This window comes from Mobula birostris, chromosome 19, assembly GCF_030028105.1.
Source record: "Mobula birostris isolate sMobBir1 chromosome 19, sMobBir1.hap1, whole genome shotgun sequence".
NCBI lineage: Eukaryota > Metazoa > Chordata > Chondrichthyes > Myliobatiformes > Myliobatidae > Mobula > Mobula birostris.
The window spans coordinates 60,937,922-60,950,354 of record NC_092388.1 but is presented as its reverse complement, the minus strand read 5'-3'; the positions used below and the strand labels follow the sequence as shown (position 1 = coordinate 60,950,354).

The 12,433-nt window shown below is 44.3% G+C and overlaps 1 protein-coding gene across 6 annotated transcripts in view; it reads right to left on the bottom strand.

The window, feature by feature from the left end:
* topbp1 (DNA topoisomerase II binding protein 1) overlaps nucleotides 1–12,433 on the bottom strand; it is a 117,848-nt gene that overhangs the window by 91,808 nt on the left and 13,607 nt on the right. For 3 of the 6 annotated variants that reach the window (XM_072283718.1, XM_072283721.1, XM_072283720.1), the window contains 2 exons: nucleotides 11,853–11,996; nucleotides 1,033–1,214 (listed from right to left, as the gene is read on the bottom strand). In XM_072283718.1, the coding sequence (XP_072139819.1) occupies nucleotides 1,033–1,214; nucleotides 11,853–11,996 (326 nt within the window). Of the gene's footprint in view, nucleotides 1–1,032; nucleotides 1,215–8,294; nucleotides 8,314–8,338; nucleotides 8,413–8,881; nucleotides 9,418–11,852; nucleotides 11,997–12,433 lie in introns of those variants that run through there. The other 3 variants (XM_072283723.1, XM_072283722.1, XM_072283724.1) reach the window with 3 other exon arrangements.

Sequence of the window (12,433 nt, the reverse complement as noted above, 5' to 3'; positions counted from 1 at the left end):
AGAAAATGTGCTGGCATTGGAGAGGATTCGGAGGAGGTTCACGAGAATGACTCCTAGAATAAAAGAGTTAATGTACGTGGTGTGTTTGATGACTCTGGGCCTGTACTCGCTGGAGTTTAGAAGAATGAGGAGAGATCTCATTGAAACCTATCGAATATTAAAAGGCCTAGATAGAGTGGATGTGAGGAGGATGTTTCCTACAGTGGGTGAGTCTAAGACCAGAGGACACAGCTACATAACAGAGGGATATCCATTTGGAACAGAGATGAGGAGGAACTTCTTTCATCAGAAAGAGGGAGGTAAATCTGTGGAATTCATTGCCACGGACAGCTGTGGAGGGCAAGTCATTTGTTCTTGATTTGTCAGTGAGTCAAAAGTTATGGAGAAGGCAGGAAAATGGGGTTGAGAGGGATAGTAAATCAGCCATTATGAAATGGTGGAGCAGTTTCAATGGGCCAAATGACCTAACTTTGCTCCTATGTCATACAGTCTTATATCTTCTGTAGGTATTTGTATGTTCTTAAGAAGATAGCAAAATTAATACCCTCTGCCACCCACTCATTAATGTCCTCGTCACTGCCACATAGCCAGAACCTGATCAATAAAGCACGGGAAGGTCCCAGGTGCTGTCTACTGGATTTATTCCAATATCCAAGTGGATATTATCAATGTTTCTGAAAAAAAAACTAATGAGATCAAGATCATCACAAATGATTACAAGAGCTTGCCATGCACAAACTGGTAGCTGTGATTACACTTCAAAAAGATAACTTATTGGCTGTAACGGGCATTGGGGCTTTCTAAAATGACGTGAAAGATGTTACAAGATGTGTTCATGCTCCAAAAGTTTCATTGAAATGTCTTTCTATGGCTAGTGTCTAACCTGCTGACTATTTTCAGCATTTCTTCTTATTTCAAAAATACCTCAACAGGCTGTACTTGGGGCTTCCTGACACTGGGTCATTTCCTTTAATAAAAGACAATAAATATACATCAGAATGTAACCATTACCTAGCTGTCTATGACACTTACTTCTGTTGTGCTTTCTCCCAGCATGCTTTGACCCAGGATGGAAGCAAAATGGGTTTTTTAAGATTGGCAGCCACCAGGTACTTCTTGCTTCCAACCTCTCCAGCTATCAGATGAGTCACTGAGATGTTAAAGTCACGAAGGATCCTACCACCCATCAACTGGACTTGTTGATGTACTTCTTCCTTAGGAGGAAACAAAACTTATTCAGTCAAATAAAATAATTACTTACAATATTAACTTACTGTGCTTACATAATATTATTGGCCCATTGAACTTTCTTTCAAGCTATTTGATGTGTTCAGCTCAGAATTTTTCACACAATGAACTGAAAACTATTGGCAAGACTTTATTGTCCAGAATTAAAAGATGAACTTGATGTAATTTATCTCCTAGCTTGAAATTTTATATATCCTTCTGGCTTTTGATCCAAAGTGAAACAAATTCTTTCCATTACTACTATAATTAAACCTGATCCAATTCAGAAGTAGAACAGACACCAAAACAAAATCAGCCATCCAGGCGAAGCTACACATCAGGACAGCAGATGCATCATGGGATAGGCATGATGCACAACTAATGGTTCACACCAATGCTCCTTTACTGGCACAACCAGTTGCAAACGGTGGTAGTCAATTCAACAGCAAACAGAAAGAAACCTTTATGAACAGACTTCAACAAGGAAGGAACACAACAGACAACTCTTAAAGTCAAAAATAAAACTTTCGTAAACAAAGTTGAAAGGTAGATGACCTATCTAAAGACTACACCATAACAAAATCAGAGTTTAGTTAATGTGAATCACTCAATGTGATGCCGAGAAACATTTCAACACATTTGAGCAAGTAATGACTACAAGATCAATCTGGCCAGGGTTGCAGACATGTTCAAAATCAGTATGCCTCTAGCTAAGCGATTCCACTAGCTGGAACTAACATTTTTCCACATTGTTGGTTATATGTTTATCTACCAATTATTCCCATATCATCACTATGATAGAAGAGTCATGGATCGGGGCACGATGGCGCAAGCGCGTGGACATCAAACAATGAGAACAGCAAGAAGAGTTTAAAAAGGAGACAGCTTTATAGAGCTGCATCAGAGTACAGGGAGACATAGTAGGAAGGCTTTGGCTCAATGGGGCTTCTGTGATAATGGGTTAAGGTGATGTAGGTTATCTGTCTAGATTACAGGCAGGAAGTATGTGTGTGAGGTCGGTGTTCTGTGCTCAGTGTCAGATATATGAAGTCCGGGAGACTCCCAGCTTCCCGGACAGCCACATCTGTGCAAGGGTAGGTCGCACTGCAGCTCCTTAAGAGACCACGTTAGGGAACTGGAGATGTAGCTCGATGACTTTTATCCGGGCAGGGAAAGTGAGGAGTTGATAAGAGAGGAGCTATAGGCGGGTAGTCACACCGGGGCCTCGGTAGATAGATAAGGTGGTAATGGTCAGGAGAGGTAAGGACAGGAATCGGAAGCTAGACAGCACCCCTGTGGCTGAACCCCTTAACAATAAGTACTCCTGCTTGAGTACTGTTGGGGGGGGGGGGGGGTCTCGGCCTACCTGGGATAAGCAAAAATGGCAGCACCTCTGGCAAAGAGTCTGGCCCTGTGGCTCAGAAGGGTAGGGAAAAGGAAGAAGATGGCAGCAGTGATAGGGGACTCTATAGTTAGGGGGTCAGACAGGCGATTCTGTGGACGCAGGAAAGAAGCACAGATGGTAGTTTGCCTCTCAGGTACCAGGGTCCAGGATGTTTCCAATCACATCTACGAAGAACAGCCAGAGGTCGTGGTACATATTGGTACCAAGGACATAGGCAGGAAAAGGGAGGAGGTCTTGAAAGCAGACTACAGGGAGTTAGGAAGGAAGTTGAGAAGCAGGACCACAATGGTAGTCATCTCAGGATTACTGCCTGTGCCACATGACAGTAAATATAGGAATAAAGTGAGGTGAAGGATAAATGTGTGGCTGAGGGATAGAAGCAGGGGGCAGGGATTCAGATTTCTGGATCACTGGGGCTTCTTTTGGGGCAGGAATGACCTTTACAAAAAGGACAGGACCAGTATCCTGGCAGGGAGGTTTGCTAAGGATATTGGGCAGAGTTTAAACTAGGATTGCTGGGGGGTGGGAACCAAACTGAAGTGACGGAGGAAAGGGAAGTTGGCTCACAAATAGAGAAAGCTTGGAGACACAGTGCGAGAGGGAGGATAGGCAGGTGATAGAGAAGGGCCATGCTAAGACCGATGGTTTGAGATGTGTCTATTTAAATGCAAGGAGTATTATAAAAAAAGTGGATGAGTTTAGAGCATGGATCAGTACTTGGAGCGATGGTGTTGTGGTCATTACAGAGACTTGGATGGCTCAGGGGCAGGAATGGTTACTTCAAGTGCCAGGTTTTAGATGTTTCAGAAAGGACCTGGAGGGAGGCAAAAGTGAGGGCATGGCACTGATGATCACAGATAGTGTCATGGGTGCAGAAAAGGAGAAAGACATGGAGGGATTGTCTACGGCGTCTCTGTCCGTGGAAGTTAGGAACAGGATGGGGTCAATAACTCAACTGGGTGTTTTCTTATTGACCACCCAATAGTAACAGGGTTATCGAAGAGCAGATAGGGAGACAGATTCTGGAAAGGTGCAATAACAGGGTTGTCGTGGTGGGAGACTTTAATTTCCCAAATATCCATTGGCATGTCCCTAGAGCAAGGGGTTTGGATGTGGTGGAGTTTGTTAGGTGCGTTCAGGAAAGTTTCTTGACACAATATGTGTATAAGCTTACAAGAGGAGAGGCTGTACTTGATCTGGTATTGGGAAATGAACCTGGTCAGGTGTCAGAGCATTTTGGAGATAGTGTTCACAATTCTACCTCCTTTACCATAGCATTTGAGAGGGATAGGAACAGACAAGTTAGGAAAGCACTTAATTGGAGTAAGGGGAAATATGAGGCTATCAGGCAGGAACTTGGAAGCATAAATTAGGAACAGGTGTTCTCAAGAAAACATACGGAAGAAATATGGCCAATGTTCAGGGGATATTTGTGAGGAGTTCTGCATAGGTATATTCCAATGAGACAGGGAAAGGATGGTAAGGTACAGGAACTGTGGTGTACAAAAGCTATTATAAATCTAGTCAAGAAGAAAAGAAGAGCTTACCAAAGGTTCAAAAAACTAGGTAGTGATAGAGATCTAGAAGCTTGTAAGGCTAGCAGGAAGGAGCTTAAGAAAGAAATTAGGAGTCAGAAGGTGCCATGAGAAGGCCTTGGCAGACAGGATAAGGAAAACCCCAAGGCATTCCACAAGTATGTGAAGAGCAAGAGGATAAGACGTGAATGAATAGGACCTATCAAGTGTGACAGTGGGAAAGTGTGTATGGAACCGGAGGAAATAGCAGAGGTACTTAATGAATACTTTATTTCAGTATTCACCACGGAAAAGGATCTTGGTGATTGTAGGGATAACTTAGAGAGGACTGAAAAGTTTGAGCATGTAGGTATTAAGAAAGAGGATGTGCTAGAGCCTTTGGAAAACATCAAGTTGGATTAGTCTCTGGGAATGGATGAGATGTACCCCAGGCTACTGTGGGAGGAGACTGCTGAGCCCCTGGCGATGATCTTTGCATCATCAATGAGGCCGGGAGAGGTTCTGGAAGATTGCGGATGTTGCTCCATTATCCAAGTAAGGGAGTAGAGATAGCCCAGGAAATTATAGACCAGTGAGTCTTACTTCAGTGGTTGGTAAGTTGATGGAGAAGATCCTGAGAGGCAGGATTTACGAACATTTTGGAGAGGCATAATATGATTAGGAATAGTCAGCATGGCTTTGTTAAAGGCAGATCGTGTCTTACAAACCCGATTGAATTTTTTAAGGATGTGACTAAACACATTGATGATGGCAGAGCAGTAGATGTAGTGTATATGGATTTCAGCAAGGCATTTGATAAGGTACCCCATGCAAGGGGCATGGGATCTAAGGGGACCTTGCTCTGTGGATCCAGAACTGGCTTGCCCACAGAGGGCAAAGAGTGGTTGTAGACAGGTCATATTCAGCATGGAGGACGGTCACCAGTGGTGTGAATTAGGGATCTGTTCTGGGACCCCTGCTCTTCGTGATTTTTATAAATGACCTGGATGAAGAAGTGGAGGGCTGGGTTAGTAAATCTGCTGAATACACAAAGGTTGGGGGTGTTGTGGATAGTATGGGGATGCTGTCAGAGGTTATAGTGGGACATTGACAGGATGTAAAACTGGGCTGGGAAGTGTCAGATAGAGTTCAACCCAGATAAGTGTGAGGTGGTTCATTTTGGTAGGTCAAATATGATGACAGAATATAGTATTAACAGTAAGACTCTTGGCAGTGTGGAAAATCAGAGGGTTCTTGGGCTCCAAGTCCATAGGACACTCAAAACTGCTGCGCAGGTTGACTTTGATTAAGAAAGCATACGGTGCATTGGCCTTCATCAATCGTGGGATTGAGTTTAGGAGCCGAGAGGTAATATAGGACCCTGGTCAGACCCCACTTGGAGTACTGTGCTCAGTTCTGGTCACCTCACTACAGGAAGGATGTGGAAACCATAGAAAGAGTGCAGAGAAGATTTACAAGGACTGGGGAGCATGCCTTATGAGAATAGGTTGAGTGAACTCAGCCTTTTCTCCTTGGAGCGACGGAGGATGAGAAGTGACCTGATAGAGGTGTACAAGATGATGAGAAGCATTGATCGTGTGGATAGTCAGAGGCTTTTTCCCAGGGCTGAAATGGTTAGCAAGAGAGGGCACAGTTTTAAGGTGCTTGCAAGTGGGTACAGAGGAAATGTCAGGGATCAGTTGTTTTTTTTTAAAAACGCAGAGTGGTGAGTACATGGAATGGGCTGGCGGTGGAGGCGGATACAATAGGGTCTTTTCAGAGACTCCTGGACAGGAACATGGAGCTCAGAAAAATAGAGGGCTACGGGTAACTCTAGTAATTTCCAAGGTAAGGACATATTTGGCACAGCTTTGTGGGCTGAAGGGCCTGTATTGTGCTGTAGGTTTTCTATGTTTCTATGTTCTGAAGATGATCTTACCTATATTTAATTTGAATTCTACCTGAGCCTCTGCTTCTTGACAATACGGTTTTGGTCCAAACAAGTACAAAATACCTAAGTTTTGAATACTGAAGCATACCACCCCAGAAAGATTTCAAGGTGAAAATGATTATTGGACTTATCACTTACATCGTAAAATTTGTTGTTTTGTGGTAGCATACAGGACAAGACATTTAAAAATTACCCCAAATTGCAAAAATAAATAAATAATGCAAAAGACAAATAACAAGGTAGTGTTCATGAACTGTTCAGAAATCTGGTAGGAGAGAGGAAGAAGCTGTTTTAAAACAGTGGATGTGGATCTTCAGGCTCCTGTATCCCCTCTTCGATGGTAGTAATTTACAGATGACATGTCCAGAATAGTGATGGTCTTCAATGATGGATGCCACCTTTTGAGGCATCATTGCATGAAGATGTCCACAAAGGCTAGGAGTGATGTGCCCATAATGGAACTGGCTGAGTCTACAATCCTCTGCAATCTCTTGTAAACCTATAAAGTAGGTTTTCAAAGAGAGATTTGCAGAGATTTAAGCCAGTTAGAAGAGTGGGCTGAAAGATGGGAGATGGAGTTTAATGCTGAAAAATATGAAGTACTACATTTTGGTAGGACTAATCAAAATAGGATATACATGGTAAATGGTAGGGCATTGAAGAATGCTGTAGAACAGAGAGATCTAGGAATAATGGTGCATAGTCCCCTGAAGGTGGAATCTCATGTGGATAGGGTGGTGAAGAAAGCTTTTGCTATGCTGGCCTTTATTAATCAGAGCATTGAGTATAGGAGTTGGGATGTAATGTTGAAATTGTATAAGGCATTGGTAAGGCCAAATTTGGAGTATTGCATACAGTTCTGGTCACCGAATTATAGGAAAGATGTCAATAAAATTGAGAGTACAGAGGAGGTTTATTAAAATGTTGCCTGGGTTTCATCTCTTAAGTTACAGAGAATGGTTGAACAAGTTAGGTCTTTATTCTTTGGGGCGTAGAAGGTTGAGGGAGGACTTGATAGAGGTGTTTAAAATTATGAGGGAGATTGATAGAGTTGACGTGGATAGGCTTTTTCCATTGAGAATGGGGGAGATTCAAACAAGAGGACACGAGTTGAGAGTTAAAGGGCAAAAGTTTAGGGGTAACATGAGGGGGAACTTCTTTACTCAGAGAGACAGACTATCCACTGACGTCTTCTACAAGCCCACTGACTCTCATAACTACCTCGACTATACCTCTTCCCACCCTGCCACATGCAAAAAAGCCATTCCCTATTCCAAATTCCTCCGTCTCCACCGCAACTGCTCTGAGGATGAGGCTTTCCGTTCCAGGACATCTCAAATATCCTCTTTCTTTAAGGATTGTGGTTTCCCTTCTACCGTCATCAATGATGCCCTCAGCCGCATCTCCTCCATTTCCCGCACTTCGGCCCTCACCCCATCCTCCTGCAACCACAACAGGGACAGAGTTCCCTTTGTCCTTACCTACTACCCCACCAGCCTCCGGATCCTCCGCAACCTTCAACAGGACCCCACCACTAAGCACATCTTTCCCTCTCTACCCCTCTCCGCTTTCCGCAGGGATCTGTCCCTCCGCCACTCTGTTATCCCCACATCCATCCCACTGATCTCACACCCGGCACTTATCCCCGTAAGCGTAAGTGCTACACCTGTCCCTACACCTCATCTCTTGCAACCATTCAGGGCCCCAAACAGTCCTTCCAGGTGAGGCAACACTTCAGTTGTGAGTCTGTTGGGGTCATCTGTTGCATCCGGTGCTTCTGGTGCGGCCTCCTCTACATCAGTGAAACCCGACGCAGATTGGGGGACGGCTTCGTCGAGCACCTCCACTCCGTCCACCACAACAGACAGGATCTCCCAGTAGCCACCCACTTCAACCCTGCTTCCCATTCCCATTCAGATATGTCCATACATGGCCTCCTCTACTGCCATGATGAGGCTAAACTCAGGTTGGAGGAGCAGCACCTCATATACCGTCTAGATAGTCGCCAGCCCCTTGGTATGAACATAGAATTCTCCAACTTCCGGTAATTCCCTCCCCCTCCCTTCCTCTATCCCTATTTCACTCTGCCCCCTCCCCCAGCTCCCTCATGGTTCCGCCTCCTTCTTCTACTACCCATTGTTTTCAGGGCTATGATGTCAATGCTTCCCCTCTCCCACCCCTTTGTCTTTCAAATTACTGGTCTTTCAACTTAAGCCACAAGCATTCTTCAAATCCTTCCACATCTTTCATTCTTCAGTCCTGACGAAGGGTTCCGGCCCGAAACATCAACTCATCGTTTCTAACTGATGCTGCCCGACCTGCTGAGTTCATCCAGTGTACTGAAAGTGTTGCTTTACTCAACATGGTAGCTGTGTGGAACGAGCTTCCAGCAGAAGTGGCTGAGGCAGGTTCGATGTTGTCATTTAAAGTTAAATTGGATAGATATATGGGCAGGAAAGGAATGGAGGGTTATGGGCTGAGTGCAGGTCAATGGGATTAGGTGAGAGTAAGAGTTCGGTATGGACTAGAAGGGCCAAGATGGCCTGTTTCCGTGTTGTAATTGTTATATGAATTGGAGGTTCCACACCACTGCGATGCAACCAATCAGAATTCTCTCCACCTTCCATCCGCAAAATTTGCAAGAATCTTTGGTGACACACAAATCTCTTCAAACTCCAAATGGAAGTATAGCCAGTGCTGTGCTTTCTTTGTGATTACATCACTGTGTTAGGTCAGGATAGGTCCAGACATGCTGACTCCCAGGAATTTGAAGCTGCTGCTCACCCTTTCCACCACTGATTCTTCAATGAGGACTTAAGTATGTTCTCCTGATTTTTCCTTCCTGAAGTCCATAAACAATTCTTTGGTCTTAATGATGCTGAGTATAAGATGGTCGCTGCAACACCATCTTACTTACTCACTTTGTAGGAGGTGATTTTATTCAAACCCCGACTGTGAGCATCCTTCTGTGATTCAGGTTTGGTCTGGAATTGCTACCTCACATGTGAGATGGCTTTCTGGAGGTCATCTCCGGACCTCTTGTATTTTACTTGGTTGCCATATCGGAACGCCACTGATCTGGTCCCCAGCAGATTGTGTATCTCTTGGTTCATCCAGGATTTCTATTTGGGGAAGCTCTGAATGATTGGGGACACGACTGACTTTATTAAGTCTGTTACAACAATGGCATATTCCTTCAGATCCTCTGAGTCCTTGAACGAGTCCCAAATCCACTGAAATGAATGTTGCTGCTCCTCTGCCTCCCGTGCCCACCTCTTTGTTGTCCATGCCTCTGGAGCCTTGCTCTTTACATTGACTATCTGCAGATAGGACAGAAATCAGTCACCAGATGCTATGGGGATTCACACAGGTGTTATGCAGAAAAGGCACTGAACTCATTAGGGAGTGAAGCATCACTGCAATTTATGCCATCAGCTTTTGTTTTATAGGAAGTAATGGCATGCAAACTCTGCCACAGTTGTCGTGCTCCAATTATGTCTCTAACTTCATATGAAATTGTCCTTTTACTCTTACAAAGGCTTTCCAAAAGTCATACCTGAACTAATTGTAGGGTTCTGAATCGCTGGTCTTGAATGTCACAGATCTAGCTCTCAGCAGACTGTGAATCTCATGGTTCATCCATTGGGAAGACCTAGTATTTTCTTGAAGGCACAAACTCAACCACACAGGTCTTCATGAAGTTGGTTATGGCTGTGGCATATTCATTCAGATCTGAGGCTGAGTCCCTGAACATGGTCCAATCCACCGATTCAAAACAGTCCTGTAAATGTTCCTCCACCTCCCTCTAACATGCCTTCACGGCCCTTACCACTGGTGCCATGGCCTTCCATCTCAGCCTGCATGCTGGGAGTAGAAGTACAGCCAGGTGACTGCACTTAAGAAGTGCAGGTGTGGTATGGCACAGGAATTGTTTTGATGGTGGTGTAAGAATGAGTGTGATTGAATGCGTTGGCTCTACTGTCTCCACAGTTGACATGTCAGTGGCAATTTGTCAGAGAGTTCTTCAAGCTAGCCTGGCTGAAGTCCCCCACAACAGTCTGGAAGGCATCGGGGGTGTTGTATTGTGACAACTGACCGGAGATCTCATCTGCCAGGGGTGGAATGTACACTGCAACCAGGATGACAGCAGAGAACTCCCTTGGCAGGTAGAATAGACAAAACTTGACAGGTCCAGGTTGGGAAGCAGGGCTGAGACAGAATTGCTACGTATGTGCATCACAATATGTTAGCCATGTGGCAAACATGCTGTCTCTGCCTTTGCTTGATGCTGCAGTGTAGTACTGTACATGTGGTGGATGGTGAAGCCCTTGGGCTGGAGGGCTGTGACCAGACTGCTGGGGGCTTAGCCAAGTCTCTGTGAAGCAGAGTACTCAACAGGCCCTGACGTCCCTCTGATACTGCAGTCATGCTCCTAGTGTAGTTTCAAGAGACTGTATATCAGCCAGTAGGGTGGTGGTGGAGGGGAGGTGGTTTTGGGCCTTGTTTTACCTGGAGCCCTCCCAGGCAGCCACATTTCCGGAAAAAATACAGTTCCCTGAGCTTCCAGCTGCTGCACTCACTCTCTGGATGGTATGGAGTCCCGACTATACCAGATCACTAAATCTTTTAAATGACTTAAAACAATGTAACTGCAATATCTGCAGCTGCAGATTTCAGCTGTATAGTTGTAGACCATGATATTTGATTAACTCCCTTAGGAGACGCACACAAAGGTAGTTTCCACTATCCAGCACCATCTTCAGATCAGAGAAAAACTATCCAATGGCAAGTTATAACAAACCAAAACAATAGGAATCAATTCAGACACAAGATATCGGAATCAAAATCAGGTTTATCATGTTCCGCATGTGGCATGAAATGCTAACTTCACAGCAGCAAACATTGCTACAAACATTCCTTGAGATGATATTCTGACCCTATCCATTGTCTACTGGCTTAGCAAAGGCCTTGCCCTCTGTCATTAGGTCAGAAATGGGATGTAACAGTGTCAGATAATGACCACCTCTACAAGGCATTTCACAGCATTGTCATCACTGAATCCTCCACCAACAACATCATGGGTTGTCAGTTAATCAGAAATTCTACCTATCCAACCACATCTGAAGCAAGCTACCTCCAAGTCTCCAAAACATTTCCACCATCTTTCAAGGCAAGTCAAATGCAAGATAAAACATTTGGGTACCACAAACAGTCCAAAAGCATCCACAATGCAATAGCCTATTTGAATGTTATTTCACATAGCACCTTAATCAATATCTCCTCCCGACAAAATGAATCTATAAGATGGTATCCAATTTTTGCCAGTTTTAGCTACTGCTCTGGATGCCCACTTCATCCATGCAGGAGGCCAATGGCTACTGTTTGTAAGGGTTGGAGGTCTGCCAGTGTAGACACAGAGGTGCAGCTACCATATCAGAGCGAAAGATTTAATGTTGACCTCCATTGTCACCTACGTGGAGTTTGCATGACTGTGTCGGTTTCTTTCCGCCTCCCAAGGATGTCTGGAGTTGGTTAAATGGTCACTCTTAATTGCTGCCAGTGTGTAGGTAGGAGGGAGAGAAACTGGGGAGAGCTGATAGGAATGTGGGGGGAATAAAATGAAATTAGTGTAAATGGGTATTTGGTGATTGGCATGGCCTCATAGGGCCATAAGACTTGCTTCCATTCTCTCTGATCATAGTGTAAGAAAACTCAATATTATTTGTTAAGCTTCAGTTAGTACCACTTTACTTACTCTAGTTTTCTTCTCCAAGCTGGTGCAGGAAACCACCACATCAGCCATGACCATGCTGTAGACAGGATGAATAGCTTCAGGTACATTCCGTTGTTGCTGAAGACAAAATATAACTACTTGTGGACCAACGATCCTACATCCAAGCTGAGTAAAGTGAAGAAATGTCAAAAGGTAAAACAGTGATTGCTATGCCCATAGCAAGATTGTCACAACACAAGTGTCAACTTTGAAGATGCACATTCTCAAAGAGCTATACAGGGCAGGATCAGACCCTTTCACCCTACTCAACCATGTCCCATTTGCCTGCATTTGGCTCATACTCATCTAAATCACATACCTGTCTAAATGCCTTTTAAATATTACAACTGTACCAACTCTACTACTCCCATCTCATTCCATATACCCCCCACCGCTATGTGGAAAACTTGCTTCTTAGGTCCCCTCTAAATATTTCCGTTTTCATCTCAAACCTATGCCTTCTAGTTTTAGATTCCTCTATACTGGGGAAAAAAAAACAATGCCCACCCACCTTATCTATGCCCCTTCTTCAGGGACAAATAGTCATAGTCATACTTTACTGA